This window comes from Oncorhynchus gorbuscha, linkage group LG02, assembly GCF_021184085.1.
Source record: "Oncorhynchus gorbuscha isolate QuinsamMale2020 ecotype Even-year linkage group LG02, OgorEven_v1.0, whole genome shotgun sequence".
In the NCBI taxonomy this organism is placed as follows: domain Eukaryota; kingdom Metazoa; phylum Chordata; class Actinopteri; order Salmoniformes; family Salmonidae; genus Oncorhynchus; species Oncorhynchus gorbuscha.
The window spans coordinates 62,966,809-62,990,537 of record NC_060174.1 but is presented as its reverse complement, the minus strand read 5'-3'; the positions used below and the strand labels follow the sequence as shown (position 1 = coordinate 62,990,537).

At 43.3% G+C, this 23,729-nt stretch overlaps 1 protein-coding gene across 1 annotated transcript in view; it reads left to right on the top strand.

The window, feature by feature from the left end:
- Positions 1–23,729, top strand: part of LOC124006445 (GDNF family receptor alpha-4-like) — a 55,634-nt gene that overhangs the window by 16,772 nt on the left and 15,133 nt on the right. Inside the window, exon 2 of the mRNA XM_046316466.1 lies at positions 23,399–23,662. Within this exon, the coding sequence (XP_046172422.1) occupies positions 23,399–23,662 (264 nt within the window). The remainder of the gene's footprint in view (positions 1–23,398; positions 23,663–23,729) is intronic.

The window sequence follows — 23,729 nt, the reverse complement described above, 5'->3', positions numbered from 1 at the left end:
AGACAAATAAACAGGGCTATGTTCAAGAACACAAAGAAAATGATCAAAAGGTTGACTTAGAAAATAAAAGCAGAACCTTACACATATTGTTTAGTATATGTAAAGACGGGATTAAATCAAGAATAGTCTGATGGGTGACAATATTAGCCTATCACTTTTTTCAAATCATAGTCTCACACCTCATGTAGCCTAGCAAAGAAAACTATATGTTTTGATAAGGTTTGTATCACAACTAAAGTAGCCAAATAACTTCTTAAAATTAAGCTGCTTTACAATGGGTGTAGAGCCTAACTGGCATACATACATATGCAGCGGGAGTTTCAAGTTTGGAGATGATCATTTTCACCATAAAAATGCACCTTTATTATAAAAGCACTACATACATAATTGCATTTGTGGTCAATTTTGAGAATGGTGTTTTCGGCAGCGTAGCCTAGTGGTTAGAGCGTTGGACTAGTAACCGGAAGGTTGCGAGTTCAAACCCCCGAGCTGACAAGGTACAAATCTGTCGTTCTGCCCCTGAACAGGCAATTAACCCACTGTTCCTAGGCCGTCATTGAAAATAAGAATGTGTTCTTAACTGACTTGCCTGGTTAAATAAAGGTAAAATAAAAAATAAAAAATCCTGCCAATGTAACACTTGCCCTTATAGTCTACTGCTATGAGCACATTGCTGCGTGTATAATGTGAAGAAATAGCCTAATCGTTTCTCAACATTTTTAAGCTAAATGTTCTGATCTGTTGTGTCAACCTCATTACTTAAAAACATTTTTTTGATTCAGGTGGTTGAATTCACTTGGGATCTATCGCGTCCCACAACTCTCCCAGGCTATGTTTGGAATATTTATTTCTCGCACAGAATAGGTCAACTTTTGTACTGTGGGGGATAGTAGATTGGCATAGGCTAGAGCTTTTGCTGTTCCTAAGGTCTACTCATCTTGTTGGCTGACGAAAAGTAAATGTGTACCGTTCTTCCTATATCTTCAACATGCTCCTCGGAATTGGATAAGAATGCGCGCAGTTGCGTCTTCACTTGTAGCCCGTGAGAAAGACCCGATCATGTGACAGAGAGCCATGTGAGTGAGAGGTTCTTCAGAGCATGCAGCCGGGACAAGGGAATTATTATTATTATTTTCAGCCCAAGGACATAAAGCCCACTGGCCGCAAAAGGCATGGATTTTTTAAAGGGCATTACGGCCACACAAAGGAGATGCCGCCGGGAAATTTGAGGCATTATCAAATGCTTGTCAAATTGTAAATGAGAGACTGACGAAGTGTGTACAGCCTGAGCAAAAAAACAAAGCAGAGCTCATGCCTTCCATGCAACTTGTTTCAAGTCATCTTTAGCGTCGCATGATGCAGCCTTAGAATGTATTAAAAATCGAAACATATAGCCCAACGTTTGTATCACAACTAAAGTTACATAACTAACTCTAAATTAAGCATATAGGAGTACCTGTTTCTTTGCTAACCGCTCAACATGTGCGCACTCCCTAAACTTTTCCTCTATGTTCAATTGTATTCCTCATACTAGAAAATATAAAATAATAATGACACAGAATTCTAAGCAAATCTCGTCCGCTAAATAAACTAGTGTAGCCCACAGCCATATGACATAGCCAGATCAGCCTAACATTTAATTTAATTTTACTTAACAAGGCAAGTCAGTTAAGAACAAATTCTCATTTACAATGACGGCCTACCCCGGCCAAACGCGGACGACACTGGGCCGATAGTGCGCCGCCCTATGGGACTCCCGATCACGGCTGGATGTGATACGGCCTGGATTCAAACCAGGGACTGCAGTGACGTCTCTTGCACTGAGGTGCAGCGACTTAGAACGCTACGCCACTCGGGAGCCCAACATAAGGAAACCTCAGAGGATGCTATTCTGCTCTTCTGAAATAGACAACATTTTCTTCATATCATGTTTCTTTAGACCTGTCTGAAATTTAGAATGGATGTATTGTGATGGTGTAGGTTATATTACATGGATTTATTAGACTTTTTAAAATGTAGATGTTCCAAAGGTCTGCATCTGTGGCTTGTAGGCTGAGCATGCAAGCCATGAGATGATAAATGTGTTTGTAATTAACGGTCAATTACCGTGAGACCTGTAGTTATTTGCTTGGCAATCACCGGCTGACAAAATGTCATGACCGCCACTTCCCTATATCGAGGTACTTTGCTTGTGATAATATGCAAACCATAATGGAAAATATGCTGATTTCAAAGCCACCAAAACTTTATTCATTCACTTAATCGGTCCCCGTCTCACGTCTCTCCCTAAGATGATCTATTGCCTCAGTGAACTGACTGTGTATGTGCATAGGGCTCCGATGGGCCGCTTCTCTCTTGCCCCGTGAATGACGTCATTGCTGGTTAGAGAGGCAGATGTATGCTAATGTTGTTGATCAGTACAGTAAAATAAGTCCCCAAATAGAAGGGAAACAGATTTGTTTGTCATCTGTTTGTAGCCCCATGAAATCAGCCAAAATAAGCTCAATCACTCAATGCATGCACACACTCCTATTGAATACTCATTCACCTATATTGTGAATTGGCCTAGACTACATCTTGATTACACAGTTTATCAATAGAGATTTACTGTTGAAATACATGATTACCATTATGGGGCGGCAGCGTAGCTTAGTGTAGCCTAGTGGTTAGAGCGTTGGACTAGCAACCGGAAGGTTGCGAGTTCAAACCCCCGAGCTGACAAGGTACAAATCTGTCGTTCTGCCCCTGAACAGGCAGTTAACCCACTGTTCCCAGGCCGTCATTGAAAATAAGAATATGTTCTTAACTGACTTGCCTGGTTAAATAAAGGTAAAATAAATTAAACAAATGTTGTTATGTAGTTAGATTGGTAAAAACAAAGTCAATTTGATTGTGTAATTGATTCATTAATGCATACATGGCTGTCTCTGGAAAATGTTGACGTAAAAAATATAATGATATTGAACTTAAACGATTGATCAGAGGAGCAGCTGAGTTTCTGTCAGGATCAAGTGCCATTCTGTGACTTTTGCTAATATACTTTCTTTTTTTTTGCATGGTATCGTTTTGGTACTGTTTTGGTATTGAGTATTGTGATGGTATCGAGTATCGTGATACTTAACCTTGTCTCTGTATCCAAGTCAAAATTCTATTATCGTGACCACACTAGTTGGATCACTATATTGATTTTAATTTGAAAAGTAGAGTCCGGACATTACATTTCCCCTCATGCCAGGGGCAATTGTAACAGCAGCTGGGGTCAAATATAACACCTAAAGAATAAACCAAATAAATCCACGCTGCTCTTTCCTGCAGTCAATGAGCAAAAGTGCCCTTTTTGGCCCTCAAGGGTGGAATGTTATTCATATTTTTCAGAATTTAATCATTAATAAAGTCTTTTTTTTAAAGCATGAAAATCTGATGTTTCTATGTCCAACAGTTTTGTTATATTTCAGTCTTCACAGATGTGTATATAAAGTGTACCATAGGGATGCAAACTCAAAATTGAATACATTTCAACTCTATATCTGACATGGTACAGGTGTCTTCTTTTTTTAAAGCCCATAACCATGTGTGTGAGGTGTATACTTTTATTTCAAAGTAGATTTGTTTAAGACCACCAAGAATCCTGATTTAACCCTCTGCAGTAAAATGTTGACTTCAAAATCATTCATGTTTATGAATGATCATATTATCATAGACATATGTGATGATTTCGCAAGAAATATAAGTACTTCTAAGTACGTAACATTATTTACAGTGACACCCATGTTTGTGGATGGCCATTCTGTTTCTCTCAAAACATCTGAATAGTATGACGATAACCTAACTATATTATATACAACTTATTTGGTACTCTACAGGTCCCCATTGTTATTTAAAGTTTGTTTTTGTAAGTTAAAATCACAGTGACAACAATAGTGAGATGACAATCATGTCAATGTTTAGCCAACATATATCCAGCCTCCTGAGACCCATCAATTCATTTTTGTCCTCTATAGTGGATGTCAGTTCTTGGTCCGTATCTCTGCCATTCAAGCCACTGTATTAAGTACTGTTGTCCCTTTGAGAGGATATTCTTGTCTTTTCAATGATTCCACAGATGTGGGGGTGTGACCGTGACAACTTTATCTTCCTGGTTCTTAAAAAATGGCAGCCGTCAAAATGCGTACATTTTATGGAAATTTGAAAATAACTATGTGTAGTTGGGAATGATCATTTATGTGAGTTTGTTATTCAGATTCTCTTCTAGTAAGTGAATATCTCAGGAATAGTTAAGTGAGTTGTCAGGACTGTGTAAGAATCGTTTCACATTCAATGAGCTAAATGAGAGCTTATCACAAAATGTCCTCTGTTGTGGACACCCAGATGCCGCAACTACTGTACCCATTGACTGTAATGTACATGTTTTCATATTTATGTCTTTTTCTTGGTAAAATGTTGTTTTTTCACCCCAAACACTTATGTTATGTAAAAAATGAAGAGAGAAAAAAAGAATATCCTTTTTTTGCAGATAGTGCTGACAATTATGCTAGTTTGGAGTTGTGGACATTAATACTCAGTACAGTATACGAAAATTACTGCAGGTGAAAAAAACTACTTTCACCCTCAAAAACAAACATTAGCCCATAAAACTTGCAAAGAGTGAGATATGTGGCTTCGGGAGAGAACCTAAATGGGCATGCACTACGAGAATTTTATCACTCTACCTCGTTTCTGTTTGAAGAAATTCAAGGTGTTACAATATCCCCCTGTCTCGCCTACTGTGTGCTCTTCTCATTATTTTTTAAGTAAAGTGTATTTCCATGTCTTTCCCCCATGGTACGGAGTTGTTTTTGAAACCGTATACTGGGCCGACCTTGTAGCCCTGTGATATGTAAACCCCGGGAGTGAGAAGCTCTGAAGTGGACCCCAGCCCTCCCGACATGTCTGTCATCATCACCAATTTACAGAGTTCACTGAGGTTGAGCTCATTTATTTCATTTTGTTCCTTTTTAGCCCCTATGTTTGTAACAGAGTTATTATCCAATATTCAACCCTCAATTACCCTAGTAAAACAAGGCTGGTGTGCCCTGGGTGAGCGCTGAACATATTAGATCCTGAAACTCCTCCAGCGTTTCCATGTTTACAAAACGGTTACCAAGACCCCTCTAAGGAACTGTTGTAGACGAGAGAGGCTACAACATCTGTCTATCGCCTCCTTTGAATTCCATGCTGTCACAGTTACTAGCCCTTTCAAGCTTAACATCCTTATAATTTATCGTCCTCCAGGTTCCCTCGGAGAGTTCATCAATGAGCTTGATGCCTTGATAAGCTCCTTTCCTGAGGACGGCTCACCTCTCACAGTTCTGGGCGACTTTAACCTCCCCACGTCTACCTTTGACTCTTTCCTCTCTGCCTCCTTCTTTCCACTCCTCTCCTCTTTTGACCTCACCCTCTCACCTTCCCCCCCTACTCACAAGGCAGGCAATACGCTCGACCTCATCTTTACTAGATGCTGTTCCTCCACTAACCTCATTGCAACTCCCCTCCAAGTCTCCGACCACTGCCTTGTATCCTTTTCCCTCTCGCTCTCATCCAACACCTCCCACACTGCCCCTACTCGGATGGTATCGCGCCGTCCCAACCTTCGCTCTCTCTCCCCCGCTACTCTCTCCTCTTCCATCCTATCATCTCTTCCCTCCGCTCAAACCTTCTCCCACCTATCTCCTGATTCTGCCTCCTCAACCCTCCTCTCCTCCCTCTCTGCATCCCTTGACTCTCTATGTCCCCTATCCTCCAGGCCGGCTCGGTCCTCCCCTCCCGCTCCGTGGCTCGATGACTCATTGCGAGCTCACAGAACAGGGCTCCGGGCAGCCGAGCGGAAATGGAGGAAAACTCGCCGCCCTGCGGACCTGGCATCCTTTCACTCCCTCCTCTCTACATTTTCCTCCTCTGTCTCTGCTGCTAAAGCCACTTTCTACCACGCTAAATTCCAAGCATCTGCCTCTAACCCTAGGAAGCTCTTTGCCACCTTCTCCTCCCTCCTGAATCCTCCGCCCCCCCCCCCCTCCTCCCTCTCTGCAGATGACTTCGTCAACCATTTTGAAAAGAAGGTCGACGACATCCGATCCTCGTTTGCTAAGTCAAACGACACCGCTGGTTCTGCTCACACTGCCCTACCCTGTGCTCTGACCTCTTTCTCCCCTCTCTCTCCAGATGAAATCTCGCGTCGGCCGCCCAACAACCTGCCCGCTTGACCCTATCCCCTCCTCTCTTCTCCAGACCATTTCCGGAGACCTTCTCCCTTACCTCACCTCGCTCATCAACTCATCCCTGACCGCTGGCTACGTCCCTTCCGTCTTCAAGAGAGCGAGAGTTGCACCCCTTCTGAAAAAACCTACACTCGATCCCTCCGATGTCAACAATTACAGACCAGTATCCCTTCTTTCTTTTCTCTCCAAAACTCTTGAACGTGCCGTCCTTGGCCAGCTCTCCCGCTATCTCTCTCTGAATGACCTTCTTGATCCAAATCAGTCAGGTTTCAAGACTAGTCATTCAACTGAGACTGCTCTCCTCTGTATCACGGAGGCGCTCCGCACTGCTAAAGCTAACTCTCTCTCCTCTGCTCTCATCCTTCTAGATCTGTCGGCTGCCTTCGATACTGTGAACCATCAGATCCTCCTCTCCACCCTCTCCGAGTTGGGCATCTCCGGCGCGGCCCACGCTTGGATTGCGTCCTACCTGACAGGTCGCTCCTACCAGGTGGCGTGGCGAGAATCTGTCTCCTCACCACGCGCTCTCACCACTGGTGTCCCCCAGGGCTCTGTTCTTGGCCCTCTCCTATTCTCGCTATACACCAAGTCACTTGGCTCTGTCATAACCTCACATGGTCTCTCTTATCATTGCTATGCAGACGACACACAATTAATCTTCTCCTTTCCCCCTTCTGATGACCAGGTGGCGAATCGCATCTCTGCATGTCTGGCAGACATATCAGTGTGGATGACGGATCACCACCTCAAGCTGAACCTCGGCAAGACGGAGCTGCTCTTCCTCCCGGGGAAGGACTGCCCGTTCCATGATCTCGCCATCACGGTTGACAACTCCATTGTGTCCTCCTCCCAGAGCGCCAAGAACCTTGGCGTGATCCTGGACAACACCCTGTCGTTCTCAACCAACATCAAGGCGGTGGCCCGTTCCTGTAGGTTCATGCTCTACAACATCCGCAGAGTACGACCCTGCCTCACACAGGAAGCGGCGCAGGTCCTAATCCAGGCACTTGTCATCTCCCGTCTGGATTACTGCAACTCGCTGTTGGCTGGGCTCCCTGCCTGTGCCATTAAACACCTTCAACTCATCCAGAACGCCGCAGCCCATCTGGTGTTTAACCTTCCCAAGTTCTCTCACGTCACCCCGCTCCTCCGTTCTCTCCACTGGCTTCCAGTTGAAGCTCGCATCCGCTACAAGACCATGGTGCTTGCCTACGGAGCTGTGAGGGGAACGGCACCTCAGTACCTCCAGGCTCTGATCAGGCCCTACACCCAAACAAGGGCACTGCGTTCATCCACCTCTGGCCTGCTCGCCTCCCTACCACTGAGGAAGTACAGCTCCCGCTCAGCCCAGTCAAAACTGTTCGCTGCCCTGGCCCCCCAATGGTGGAACAAACTACCTCACGACGCCAGGACAGCGGAGTCAATCACCACCTTCCGGAGACACCTGAAACCCCACCTCTTTAAGGAATACCTAGGATAGGATAAGTAATCCCTCTCACCCCCCTAAGTTTTAGATGCACTATTGTTAAGTGACTGTCCCACTGGATGTCATAAGGTGAATGCACCAATTTGTAAGTCGCTCTGGATAAGAGCGTCTGCTAAATGACTTAAATGTAATGTAAATGTAATGTAACTGCGCCCTCTGGTTGCTTTGTCCTCTTATGTTGCTAGGCAATGTAGTGGTTTTTATGTGTTTAACTAACTATTTCGCGGTGAGAACGGACGGGTAAGTAAATGTGTGTTTGCTTTAAATTATGTGGTTCAGTGTGTGGGCCTGTGTGTGTTGATATGCTGTGTGGTGCTGCTCTTCTGACATTAACCTAAGGCGGGTCACTGAGCTGGCAAGCCATCAGCTTTGCCTTACAAATTCTATAAATCGCCCTACTGAGAAATCAATAGTGCACATGAAGCCTCACATATCACAGGTGTTCATCCCTCCTCCTCACTCTTAAGATTTTTTTACCCCTTACTTTTCACCCATCACACCCCTTCCCTCCTCCACCCCACCCATTTTGTCGTAAGTGAAACTGCCCAATGTAGCGTGGCGACTCTTCATCATCGTGCCAATAAAGAACGCTCAAGTTATTACCATAATTAGAACTTCTCTGCCTGACAAGATTTAACCGAGCTGGTCTGTACCTGACATGGGTTCTAATTATGTGCCTGTGTATTAAGATAGGCCTTCTGAAACAAATGTTGCTGATGGTGTCTATCTTGGGCCTGGTCAGCCTTAGGGAGCATACATGCTGGAGTGGAGAGTAAATGAACAAACCACTGCCCATAATGGAGATTACTGGCAGGCTGTTTAATTGCACAACCTAAGCCTCGGGCCCCGCCTGCTTTTCTGTGATATTACTTTATTATGTGTCAAGAACTCACAATGGTGTGTGTGTGTGTGTGTGTGTGTGTGTGTGTGTGTGTGTGTGTGTGTGTGTGTGTGTGTGTGTGTGTGTGTGTGTGTGTGTGTGTGTGTGTGTGTGTGTGTGTGTGTGTGTGTGTGTGTGTGTGTGTGTGTGTGTGTGTGTGTGTGTGTGTGTGTGACATCTATCACTTGTGCCTCAACCACCACACTTTGCTAGGGACATGACATGGCGATAGCTGAAGGACAACAATTGCAATGCAAACTGACGAGTTGAACTCTTTGGGAATTAATGTTGTTCACATTTCAATCAATCCAATAACTTCTCTCTGTTACCAGAGGACTTTGAAAAGGGCAGCGCTCTCATCTGTATGAACATGCTGGCTTGTCTCCATATTCCCCAAGGTCTCCATATTCCCCAAGGTCTCCATATTCCCCAAGGTCTCCATATTCCCCAAGGTCTCCATATTCCCCAAGGTCTCCATATTCCCCAAGGTCTCCATAGTCCCAAGGTCTCCATAGTCCCCAAGGTCTCCATAGTCCCCAAGGTCTCCATAGTCCCCAAGGTCTCCATAGTCCCCAAGGTCTACATAGTCCCCAAGGTCTCCATAGTCCCCAAGGTCTCCATAGTCAAATCAAATTTATTTATATAGCCCTTCGTACATCAGCTGATATCTCAAAGTGCTGTACAGAAACCCAGCCTAAAACCCCAAACAGCAAGCAATGCAGGTGTAGAAGCACGGTGGCTAGGAAAAACTCCCTAGAAAGGCCAAAACCTAGGAAGAAACCTAGAGAGGAACCAGGCTATGTGGGGTGGCCAGTCCTCTTCTGGCTGTGCCGGGTGGAGATTATAAAAGAACATGGCCCAGATGTTCAAATGTTCATAAATGACCAGCATGGTCGAATAATAATAAGGCAGAACGGTTGAAACTGGAGCAGCAGCACGGTCAGGTGGACTGGGGACAGCAAGGAGTCATCATGTCAGGTAGTCCTGAGGCATGGTCCTAGGGCTCAGGTCCTCCTAGAGAGAAAGAAAGAGAGAAGGAGAGAAAGAAAGAGAGAAGGAGAGAATTAGAGAACGCACACTTAGATTCACACAGGATACCGAATAGGACAGGAGAAGTACTCCAGATATAACAAACTAACCCTAGCCCCCCGACACATAAACAACTGCAGCGTAAATACTGGAGGCTGAGACAGGAGGGGTCAGGAGACACTGGCCCCATCCGAGGACACCCCGGACAGGGCCAACAGGAAGGATATAACCCCACCCACTTTGCCAAAGCACAGCCCCCACACCACTAGAGGGATATCTTCAACCACCAACTTACCATCCTGAGACAAGGCTGAGTATAGCCCACAAAGATCTCCGCCATGGCACAACCCAAGGGGGGGGCGCCAACCCAGACAGGATGACCACATCAGTGAATCAACCCACTCAGGTGACGCACCCCTTCCAGGGACGGCATGAGAGAGCCCCAGTAAGCCAGTGACTCAGCCCCTGTAATAGGGTTAGAGGCAGAGAATCCCAGTGGAAAGAGGGGAACCGGCCAGGCAGAGACAGCAAGGGCGGTTTGTTGCTCCAGATCCTTTCCGTTCACCTTCCCACTCTTTGGCCAGACTACACTCAATCATATGACCCACTGAAGAGATGAGTCTTCAGTAAGGACTTAAAGGTTGAGACGGAGTTTGCGTCTCTGACATGAGTAGGCAGACCATTCCATAAAAATGGAGCTCTATAGGAGAAAGCCCTGCCTCCAGCTGTTTGCTTATAAATTCTAGGGACAATTAGGAGGCCTGCGTCTTGTGACCGTAGCGTACGTGTAGGTATGTACGGCAGGACCAAATCAGAGAGATAGGTAGGAGCAAGCCCATGTAATGCTTTGTAGGTTAGCAGTAAAACCTTGAAATCAGCCCTTGCTTTGACAGGAAGCCAGTGTAGAGAGGCTACCACTGGAGTAATATGATCAAATTTTTTGGTTCTAGTCAGGATTCTAGCAGCCGTATTTAGCACCAACTGAAGTTTATTTAGTGCTTTATCCGAGTAGCCGGAAAGTAGAGCATTGCAGTAGTCTAACCTAGAAGTGACAAAAGCATGGATTAATTTTTCTGCATCATTTTTGGACAGAAGGTTTCAGATTTTTGCAATGTTATGTAGATGGAAAAAAGCTGTCCTTGAAATGGTCTTGATATGTTCTTCAAAAGAGAGATCAGGGTTCAGAGTAACGCCGAGGTCCTTCACAGTTTTATTTGAGATGACTGTACAACCATTAAGATTAATTGTCAGATTCAACAGAAGATCTCTTTGTTTCTTGGGACCTAGAACAAGCATCTCTGTTTTGTCCGAGTTTAAAAGTAGAAAGTTTGCAGCCATCCACTTCCTTATGTCTGAAACACATGCTTCAAGCAAGGGCAATTTTGGGGCTTCACCATGTTTCATTGAGATGTACAGCTGTGTGTCATCCGCATAGCAGTGAAAGTTAACTTCTTGCGTCGAGCCATCCCGGATCCGGGATAATGTCTACAGCCTCAAGCTCATTACCATAACGCAACGTTAACTATTCATGAAAATCGCAAATGGAATTAAATAAATCTGCTAGCTCTCAAGCTTAGCCTTTTGTTAACAACACTCATCTCAGATTTTCAAAATATGCTTCTCAACCATAGCAAAACAAGCATTTGTGTAACAGTATTGATAGCTAGCGTAGCATTTAGCGTTAGCATTCAGCAGGCAACATTTTCACAAAAACTAGAAAAGCATTCAAATAAAAGAATTTACCTTTGAAGAACTTCGGATGTTTTCAATGAGGAGACTCTCAGTTAGATAGCAAATGTTCCGTTTTTCCTGAAAGATTCTTTGTATAGGAGAAATCGCTCCGTTTGGTACATCACGTTTGTCTACCAAAAAAAAAAAAAATTTCAGTCATCAAAACGCCAAACTTTTTTCCAAATTAACTCCATAATATCGACTGAAACATGGCAAACGTTGTTTAGAATCAATCCTCAAGGTGTTTTTCACATATCTCTGTGATGATATATCGTTCGTGGAAGTGTGCTTTCTCCCCTGAATCCCATGGGAAAATGCCTGCAGCTGAAGATTATGCACCAATTTAGACAAAGGACACCTGGTAAATGTAGTCTCTTATGGCCAATCTTCCAATGATATGCCTACAAATACGTCACAATGCTGCAGACACCTTGGGGAAATGACAGAAAGGGCAGGCTCATTCCTGGCGCATTCACAGCCATATAAGGAGACAATGGAAAACAGAGCCTCAAATTCTGCTAATTTCCTGTTTGAAGTTTCATCTTGGTTTCGCCTGTAGCATCAGTTCTGTGGCACTCACAGATAATAATATCTTTGCAGTTTTGGAAACATCAGAGTGTTTTCTTTCCAAAGCTGTCAATTATATGCATAGTCGAGCATCTTTTCGTGACAAAATATTGCGCTTAAAACGGGCACGTTTTTTTTATCCAATAATGAAATAGCGCCCCCATAGGTTCAAGAGGTTAACATTATGTTTTCGAATAACATCCCCAAGAGGTAAAATATATAGTGAAAACAATAGTGGTCCTAGCAGAACCTTGAGGAACACCGAAATTTACAGTTGATTTGTCAGAGGACAAACCATTCACAGAGATAAACTGATATCTTTCCGACAGATAAGATCTAAACCAGGCCAGAACTTGTCCGTGTAGACCAATTTGGGTTTCCAATCTCTCCAAAAGAATGTGGTGATCGATGGTATCAAAAGCAGCACTAATTTCTAGGAGCACGAAGACAGATGCAGAGCCTCGGTCCGATGCCATTAAAATGTCATTTACCACCTTCACAAGTGCCGTCTCAGTGCTATGATGGGGTCTAAAACCAGACTGAAGCATTTCGTATACATTGTTTGTCTTCAGGAAGGCAGTAAGTTGCTGCGCAACAGCCTTTTCTAAGATTTTTGAGAGGAATGGAAGATTCGATATAGGCCGATAGTTTTTTATATTTTCTGGGTCAAGGTTTGGCTTTTTCAAGAGATGCTTTATTACTGCCACTTTTAGTGAGTTTGGTACAAATCCGGTGGATAGAGAGCCGTTTATTATGTTCAACATAGGAGGGCCAAGCACAGGAAGCAGCTCTTTCAGTAGTTTAGTTGGAATAGGATCCAGTATGCAGCTTGAAGGTTTAGAGGCCATTATTATTTTCATCATTGTGTCAAGAGATATAGTACTAAAACACTTGAGCGTCTCTCTTGATCCTAGGTCCTGGGAGAGGTGTGCAGACTCAGGACAACTGAGCTTTGAAGGAATACGCAGATTTAAAGAGGAGTCCATAATTTGTTTTCTAATAATCATAATCTTTTCCTCAAAGAAGTTCATGAATTTATCACTGCTAAAGTGAAAGTCATTCTCTTTTGGGGAATGCTGCTTTTTAGTTAGCTTTGCGACAGTATCAAAAAGGAATTTCGTATTGTTCTTATTTTCCTCAATTAAGTTAGAAAAATAGGATGATCGAGCAGCAGTAAGGGCTCTTCGGTACTGCACGGTACTGTCTTTCCAAGCTAGTCGGAAGACTTCCAGTTTGGTGTGGCGCCATTTCCGTTCCAATTTTCTGGAAGCTTGCTTCCGAGCTCAGGTATTTTCTGTGTACCAGGGAGCTAGTTTCTTATGAGAAATGTTTTTAGTTTTTAGGGGTGCAACTGCATCTAGGGTTTTGCGTAAGGTTAAATTGAGTTCCTCAGTTAGGTGGTTAACTGATTTTTGTCCTCTGGCGTCCTTGGGTAGACAGAGGGAATCTGGAAGGACATCAAGGAATCTTTTTGTTGTCTGTGAATTTATAGCACAACGTTTGATGTTCCGTGGTTGGGGTCTGAGCAGATTATTTATTGCAATTGCAAACGTAATACAATGGTGGTCCGATAGTCCAGGATTATGAGGAAAAACATTAAGATCCACAACATTTATTCCATGGGACAAAACTAGGTCCAGGGTATGACTGTGACAGTGAGTGGGTCCAGAGACATGTTGGACAAAACCCACTGAGTCGATGATGGCTCCGAAAGCCTTTTGGAGTGGGTCTGTGGACTTTTCCATGTGAATACTAAAGTCACCAAAGATTATAATATTATCTGCTATGACTACAAGGTCCGATAGGAATTCAGGGAACTCAGTGAGGAACGCTGTATATGGCCCAGGAGGCCTGTAAACAGTAGCTATAAAAAGTGATTGAGTAGGCTGCATAGATTTCATGACTAGAAGCTCAAAAGACGAAAACGTCATTTTTGTTGTAAATTGAAATTTGCTATCGTAAATGTTAGCAACACCTCCGCCTTTGCGGGATGCACGGGGGATATGGTCACTAGTGTAGCCAGGAGGTGAGGCCTCATTTAACACAGTAAATTCATCAGGCTTAAGCCATGTTTCAGTCAGGCCAATCACATCAAGATTATGATCAGTGATTAGTTCATTGACTATAATTGCCTTTGAGGTAAGGGATCTAACATTAAGTAGCCCTATTTTGAGATGTGAGGTATCATCTCTTTCAATAATGACAGGAATGGTGGTCTTTATCCTAGTGAGATTGCTAAGGCGAACACCGCCATGTTTAGTTTTGCCCAACGTAGGTCGAGGCACAGACACGGTCTCAATGGAGATAGCTGAGCTGACTACACTGACTGTGCTAGTGGCAGACTCCACTATGCTGGCAGGCTGGCTAACAGCCTGCTGCCTGGCCTGCACCCTATTTCATTGTGGAGCTAGAGGAGTTAGAGCCCTGTCTATGTTGGTAGATAAGATGAGAGCACCCCTCCAGCTAGGATGGAGTCCGTCACTCCTCAGCAGGTCAGGCTCGGTCCTGTTTGTGGGTGAGTCCCAGAAAGAGGGCCAATTATCTACAAATTCTATCTTTTGGGAGGGGCAGAAAACAGTTTTCAACCAGCGATTGTGTTGTGAGACTCTGCTGTAGAGCTCATCACTCCCCCTAACTGGGAGGGGGCCAGAGACAATTACTCGATGCCGACACATCTTTCTAGCTGATTTACACGCAGAAGCTATGTTGCGCTTGGTGATCTCTGACTGTTTCATCCTAACATCGTTGGTGCCGACGTGGATAACAATATCTCTATACTCTCTACACTCGCCAGTTTTAGCTTTAGCCAGCACCATCTTCAGATTAGCCTTAAAGTCGGTAGCCTGCCCCCTGGTAAACAGTGTATGATCGCTGGATGATTTGTTTTAAGTCTGATACTGCGGGTAATGGAGTCGCAAATGACTAGAGTTTTCAATTTGTCAGAGCTAATGGTGGGAAGCTTCGGCGTCTCAGACCCCGTAATGGGAGGAGTAGAGACCAGAGAAGACTCGGCCTCTGACTCCGACTCGCTGCTTAATGGGGAAAACCGGTTGAAAGTTTCTGTCGGCTGAATGAGCGACACCGGTTGAGTGTTCCTACAGCATTTCCTTCCAGAAACTGTGAGAAAGTTGTCCGGCTGCGGGGACTGTGCCAGGGGATTTATACTACTATCTGTACTTACTGGTGGCACAGACGCTGTTTCATCCTTTCCTACACTGAAATTACCCTTGACTAACGATTGCGTCTGAAGCTGGGCTTGTAGCACAGCTATCCTCGCAGTAAGGCTATCCTTCTCCTGTATATTATGAGTACAGCAACTGCAATTAGAAGGCATCATGTTAATGTTACTACTTAGCTTTGGCTGTTGGAGGTCCTGACGAATCGTGTCCAGATAAAACGGTAATTAAAAATTAAAAACTGTAAAGTTGTCAGGTAGCAAAATAGGTTGGCAACAAAATGCACAGCAACTCGAAAACAAGTCTGCAAGTTGTGACCGGAAATGACCGCGCCCCAAACTATCAAATGAGCTTAGAATGTGATTATTCATTGGAGCGGCAGGGGTAACCTAGCAAGGTAGCCTAGTAGTTAGAGCATTGGTCTAGTAACTGGAAGGTTCTGGATTTCATAAAGATGCACATCTTGCATTTAGTTTAATATGAATGTATTTAAGTACTTGGTGTCATTAATATTATCAGTTACACTTACATGCTTGGTCAAATTTATTGGCACCGTTGATAAAGATGAGCAAAAAAGTATGAAATAAATAATACTGAGCTGTATTGTATGCTAAACAAAATTATATTTTATACAAATAGAATTGCTCTATAAAAATACATTTGGTTCAACAAGTAATAGAAACAATTCTAAAAAACAATAGGGGTCAAAATGATTGTTTTCAATATCTTTCAATACCTCACCATGCGAGGATAATGATACTGAGCCTTTTTCTATAATGTTTTATGAGATTAGAGAACACATTGGGAGGGATCTTAGACCATTCCTCCATACAGAATCTTTCCAGATCCTTGATGTCCTTTGTCTGTTTTATGGTCTGCCCTCTTCTATTCAAATCACGGGTTCAAGCTTGGAGACTGAGATGGCCATTGCAAAATGTGGATTTTCATGATTTCCACTTGCGGCCAAGTGTCAGCCTCCTGGCAGAGGAAACCAGGTTTTTTGGCTAAAATGTCCTGGTACTGGGTAAGGTTAATGATGCCGTTGACCCTAACAAAAGGCCCCAGGACCAGTGAAAGCAAATGGCCATAACATTAAAGATTTGTTTGTTTGAATTTGACCCCTTTTTCTCCCCAATTTCGTGGTATCCAATTGTTTTAGTAGCTACTATCTTGTCTCATCGCTACAACTCCCGTACGGGCTCGGGAGAGACGAAGGTTGAAAGTCATGCGTCCTCCGATACACAACCCAACCAAGCCGCACTGCTTCTTAACACAGCGCTCATCCAACCCGGAAGCCAGCCGCAAATATGTGTCGGAGGAAACTTTGCACCTGGCACCCTATCCACAGCGATGGGACAGTAGTGGAGAGGGTAGTAAGTTTTAAGTTCCTCGGCGTACACATCACAGACAAACTGAATTGGTCCACCCACACAGAAGGCGCATCAGCGCCTCTTCAACCTCAGGAGGCTGAAGAAATTCGGCTTGTCACCAAAAGCACTCAAACTTCTACAGATGCACAATCGAGAACATCCTGTTGGGCTGTATCACCGCCTGGTATGGCAACTGCTCTGCCCACAACCGTAAGGCTCTCCAGAGGGTAGTGAGGTCTGCACAACGCATCACTGGGGGCAAACTACCTGCCCTCCAGGACACACATATACCACCCGATGTCACAGGAAGGCCATAAAGATCATCAAGGACAACAACCACCCGAGCCACTGCCTGTTCACACCGCTATCATCCAGAAGGCAGCTTCATCCAAAAAAACAGCTTTTATCTCAAGGCCATCAGACTGTTAAACAGCCACCACTAACATTGAGTGGCTGCTGCCAACACACTGACTTAACTTTAGCCACATGAATAATGGGAATTGATGTCAAATATATCACTAGCCACTTTAAACATTGCTACTTAATATAATGTTTACATACCCTACATTATTCATCTCATATGTATATGTATATACTGTACTCTATCATCTACTGCATCTTTATGTAACACATGTATCACTAGCCACTTTAAACTATGTCACTTTGTTTACATACCCTACATTACTCATCTCATATGTTGTTACAGGAATTTAATTCCTATATGTTTTAATACCAAATTAAACACTGTCAATTCCTAAGAATTTGTAAGACTCTTATTTGCATAAAATGGACAGAGACCAGTCTCAAAATCAATCAGCAGCGTTTATTCTCGAGAGTACTGAATATGATACAGTTTACAGGTTATAAACTGAAAATGACGTCATTCGTTTTCGTACTACCCCGTCGCATCTCTGCTCCAGTACAATGGCTGTATAGTTCTCAAGACTTAGATCATTTATGACCCAAGCAAAGGTCTGCCTGTGTAGATAAGCATTCTAGCCAGTCTGGCGATAAGTTCATTCATCTATTCCAAGGAACAGTCAGTCATTGTTCTACTTCTTGATTATAATTACACACATTATATTCAGTACTAGGATAAAAAGAAAATGGATACATATACAGTAAGATAATAGTACTCTGATTAGTCAGTCCTGATTGAAATGTATACATAATTAGTCATTATTGATTTTAAAAATCCCTTAACATATGTATATACTGTACTCAATACGATCTACTGCATCTTGCCTATGCCGTTCTGTACCATCACTCATTCATATCTTTATGTACATGTTCTTTATCCCTTTACACTTGTGTGTATAAGGTAGTAGTTTTGGAATTGTTAGTTAGATTACTCGTTGGTTATTACTGCATTGTCGGGACTAGAAGCACAAGCATTTCGATACACTCCCATTAACATCTGCTAACCATGTGTATGTGACAAATACATTTGATTTGATTTGAACCTTGGTTAGCACTGCGCCCGGCCCGCCACAAGAGTCACTGGTGCGCGATGAGTCAAGGATATCCCTACTGGCCAAGCCCTCCCTAACCTGGATGACGCTGGGCCAATTGTGCGTCGCCCCACAGACCTCCCGGTCACGGCCGGTTGTGACAGAACCTGGGTGTGAACCCAGAGTCTCTGGTGGCACAGCTGGCGCTGCAGTACAACACCCTTAACCACGCGCAGTGGGGTTCTTTTCTACATGTTGGGCCTCACAAGTAATACAATTTTACAGTTGATATGGGGTTCTTTTCTACATGTGATTCCTATTTTCAACAACAAACCCTCCGCTGGTGTGTATGGCCAAAGAGCTTTATAGTCATAGAGTTCACATGGAGGCGTGAATCCAACATATCATTTGTTAACTTGTCTGCAAGTTAATAGGCTATGTATTGTACTTCAAAAGTGGTTTAGAATTGAGTTTGGTTGTCAACGTAACCAAATATCAACATGTGAAGTATATGTATCTTCTGCTTGGAAGGTTCCATCTGTGCAACTGACTGCACATTAATAATTCATATGTCGGATTCACATCTCAATGCCAGCCAAAAATCTAAGTTAAAGAATCAAATCCAACTTGATTATGTGTCCATCTGCGCCAAACAGAAGATCTCAAAATGATGTATTTGAATGCGTTGACAACCAAACACAATTCAATATCACTAAATATCATTACATTTGAAATCAACCAGAGCTTGAAACCCTAAGCCTATTGTATTGTCTATTTTTAGTTGAATTCTGGGTAGAATTGAAAAAATATATAGTCGTTGATGACTTTGCAAATGCTTACGCAGACCCAATTAACATAAGGGATGATATACACCAATGGTTTGTACACTCAGTAGACAGTATGAGGGATAATGTCATGCAGGTGAATGAGGACCCAAAAGCGACTTGGCGAAAACAGAGTCTTTAATCCAGTAAAGTAATTCTACAAACATAAGACATAATTCCACTCGTAATGACGAGAACAGACTGGAGACTCGATCAAGAACTGCAGGTTGCCTAAGGCACTTGAACCTAGCAGACTCAGACACCTGCTCTCCACGCAGCATCTGAGGGAAACACGACACGACAGGGCGATACACAGACACAGCACGGTGAACAATAGACAAGGATCCCAGGACAGGAACGGAAAACAAGGGAAGAAATAGGGACTCTAATCAGGGGAAAAGATAAGGAACAGGTGTGGGAAGAAAATGATTGATTAGGGGAATAGGAACAGCTGGGAGCAGGAACGGAACGATAGAGAGAAGAGAAGAGGAAGGGAGAGAAAAAGGGGAACGAACCTAAAAAGACCAGCAGGGGGAAAACGAACAGAAGGAAAAGCAAAATGACAAGACAATCTAAGACAAAACATGACAGATAAAGTATGGTCACATTTCATTTACTCTGTTGAACCTACCCTTTGGAAGGACTTCGGTAGCAACAGGGAATCTATTTTGGTTTTTGAACTATCATTCTCACAATAGCACATTGGGGATAGTCAGTGTCAAATATCATAGCTAAGCTGGGCTTGGTTAAAACCCTGGATGGAAGACCAAAGGGAAGCTGTAAATAGATACATTCTCTAGTAGGAGGCTCAGCCCAGTGGAAACAAGGTTGAAGATCAAACTTTATTTTTACAGGTACAAATTCCACATCTTTAATACAAGGTTTGTCCATGTTGAAATTTGGTTACCATGATGACATAATCCGGTGGTTGAAGTGCCACCCTCAAATTCGCCATGATATCTCTGGCAGATCTAATGCATTCGTGAAGATATGACAGCCCTTTATAGCGTATCTTTCACGTGATGATGGGCAACACAACATACAACCTGCAACCAGCCCTGATCCATAGTAGTTATTTTTAATGACAATCCTTATACTGAGGGCTGTCATATCTTCACTAGGGTCCCCAAATCAATGAAGCAAGGTGCCAATTTTGTGTCCTGTTGAGGTGTTGGGGGGTATTCTTGATGTACTGTTTGCTGTAATTATCTGTCTGTTTGTAAAACAGAAAATTAATAAATAAAATATATAATTCTCTTTAAAAAAGAAAAAAGGTCACCCTCAAAACAACAGCTGACATTGATAACTTTTTTTTCAAATCCAATGTATTTTCCATGTAGATTCCACAACTTTGACAATTTACGTTGAAACAACTTTGATGCAATCCGTTTGTGCCCAGTGGGTTGGCCACAAATAGATCTTCCAGCAAGACAATAACCCCAAGCACACATCAAAATCCACAAAGAAATGGTTCATTGACCACAAAATCCAAATTGTTCAATGGGGTTGAAGACCTGTGGTTTGAATCAAAGAGGGCAGTCCAAAGGATATCAAGGATCTGGAAATATTCTGTATGGAGGAACGGTCTTAGATCCCTCCCAAAAAGTGTTTCCCCAATCTCATAAAACACTTTAGAAAAAGGCTTAGTGCCATTATCCTCGCAAGCTTAGGTATTGAAAACAGGGGTGCCAATCATTTTAACCCCTCTTTAAGAAAAAAGAAATTACTTGGTAAAACTAAAATTGTCAATTGTATTAGTATAATATATATATATATTTTTAAATTGAGCATACAATATTGCTCAGTATTTTTATTATTTATTTTATACTGTCTTTTTTTGCTCATCTTTATCGATGGTGCCAACAATTGTGAACTTGACTTTATATGCCTCATCACCCTGTAGCTTGGTGGGAACTCCAGAGTTTATGTGCTTGCCTTGCTGGCCTCGTCTGCTAGGGTCCCCTGCCTATGGTGACGGAGCGTGTCCATCTGTTTTTGATTTGTTTCCTGCCAGAGTGAGATGTGGAACTCATGGGGCGTCTGTGATTGTAACCATGCGCCACTGGAGTTTGATTTCAGCTGTGCTGTGCGCTCCTAGCCAGCATGGGCTTAATTGAAGTGCGTAACCATAATCAGTATTCCCCTCTGTGTGTTTGTGTTTGTATATATAGGAGCGTGGTTGAATGTGGGCTTATAGTCGTACTGTATTATACAGTATATTTATTTGTTTGCAGGTATGTGTGGGTGTGAGTAAGAGAGAGAGTCTGCACAACAAACATGTTGAATGAGGATATAACTGCAAATCCGGATTCCATTTGTAGTCTGATCCTTAAAACCCTCAGGGAAAAAGCTGCATTTGCCACTTGCCAGGAACTATTTCAATGCTACCACAAATGAACTGAATTTGAAGTCCCCCCTGAGAACAGAAAAAGGACAGTTGTGAATTAAACAACATTGCTAGCCACTGCTTTACTCAAACTCTTCGGTCTGTGGTTCTGCCTGGCCTTTATCCTTGACAACTACCAGTTCTTCATAGAACATACTCTGAAGTGAAGTGTTTTGTAGATTGTCTGTCTGTCCACCTCTGATGTTAGGGTCTTGCTTTTCAACAAATAAGCACTGATGCTCATTGTCAAACAGGTGAGTCCTTCCACCAATTCGGTGACTATTGCAAAGTGTGACCTGGTAAAAAAAAATATATATATATATATATACAGTCAAAAGTTCACAAAGTCTGCTGCCTCAGTTTTGTATGATGACAATTTGCATATACTCCAGAATGTTATGAAGAGTGATCAGATGAATTGCAATTAGTCGCAAAGTCCCTCTTTGCCATGCAAATGAACTGAATCCCCAAAAAACATTTCCACTGCATTTCAGCCCTGCCACAAAAGGACCAGCTGACATCATGTCAGTGATTCTCTCGTTGAGGAGGACAACGCTGGAGATCACTCTGTCATGCTGATGGAGTTCGAATAACAGACTAGAAGCTTCAAAAAGAGGGTGGTGCTTGGAATCATTGTTCTTCCTCTGTCAAATATGGTTACCTCCAAGGAAACACGTGCCATCATTGCTTTGCACAAAAAGGGCTTCACAGGCAAGGATATTGCTGCCAGTAAGATGGCACCTAAATCAACCATTTATCGGTTCAACAAGAACTTCAAGGAGAGCGGTTGAATTGTTGTGAAGAAGGCTTCAGGGCGCCCAAGAAAGTCCAGCAAGCGCCAGGACCATCTCCTAAAGTTGATTCAGCTGTGGGATCGGGGCACCACCAGTACAGAGCTTGCTCAGGAATGGCAGCAGGCAGATGTGAGTGCATCTGCATGCACAGTGAGGCAAAGACTTTTGGAGGATGGCCTGGTATCAAGAAGGGCAGCAAAGAAGCCACTTCTCTCCAGGAAAGACATCAGGGACAGGCTGGTATTCTGCAAAAGGTACAGGGATTGGACTGCTGAGGACTGGGGTAAAGTCATTTTCTCTGATGAATCGCCCTTTCCGATTGTTTGGGGCATCCGTAGAAAAGCTTGTCCGGAGAAGACAAGGTGAGCGCTACCATCAGTCCTGTTTCATGCCAACAGTAAAGCATCCCGAGACCATTCGTGTGTGGGGTTGCTTCTCAGCCAAGGGAGTGGGCTCACTTACAATTTTGCCTAAGAACACAGCCATGAATAAAGAATGGTACCAACACATCCTCCGAGAGCAACTTCTCCCAACCATCCAGGAACAGTTTGGTGACGAACAATGTTGAGGTGATAACTAAGTGGCTCTGAGAACAAAACATCGATATTTTGGTTCCATGGCCAGGAAACTCCCCAGACCTTAAACCCATTTGAGAACTTGTGGTCAATCCACAAGAGGCGGGTGAACAAACAAAACCCCACAAATTCTGACAAACTCCCAAGCATTTATTATGCAAGAATGGGCTGCCATCAGTCAGGACGTGGCCCAGAAATTAATTGACAGCATGCCAGGGTGGATTGCAGAGGTCTTGAAAAAGAAGGGTCAACACTGCAAATATTGACTCTTTGCATCAACTTCATGTAATTGTCAATAAAAGCCTTTGACACTTCTGAAATAATTGTAATTATACTTCTGTATTCCATAGTAACATCAGACAAAAAATATCTAAAGACACTGAGGTAGCAGACTTTGTGAAAATGTATATTTGTGTCATTCTCAAAACTTTTGGCCATGACTGTATAATATATATATATATATGAATGAATGAATGAATGAATGAATGAATGACTTGATCAAGGAAACAAAAATAACTACAGCTTTACAATGATAGTGAAAACGTGGAGAAAGTTTGGGGTTAATTGGGTTAAAATCTTCCATAGTGTACGGAGGGACACTTTAGCAAGTCTTTATTCATATAAAAAATGATAGAATTATTGAATTCTCCACGTGGTCTATATTAAAGGGAACTTCATTGAATATAACCGGTATTTAACATTCAATATTGGTGCACAATTTCTACTTAAAATATCAAAGGGACTCCAAAGGCACTCTTTTTGTAGAACGACACGGGTGCTAACCGACAGAACTATTCTCATCTGTAAAAATAAGCTGTTCAAGGAACACAGGGGACCAATAGACAATCATGTTCCCCATCTTCCACCTCTTCCAGGTAGTGTGCTGGCTGGCTCCATAGACTGTCTGGAGGCGGAGCGGGGCTGTGTGCAGGATGAGGGCTGTATGGGGGTGTACAGGGTGCTAGAGTACTGTGCTGCTGAGGAGGCTGTGTCGCCCCTGGGCCCAGACGCCCGACGTGAGTGCCTGGAGGCCCAGAGCGCCCTGCAGCACTACCACCCCCTCCAGGCCTGCAAGTGTCAGCGCGGCTCCCGCCGGGAGGAGCTCTGCCTCAGGGTCTACTGGACCGTCAGATTCGCTGGTGGGTTTGACTGTGTTTATGTTTTGTATTTTATCTGTTCGATTGTATTGGTGCATGTGAGGTTGTT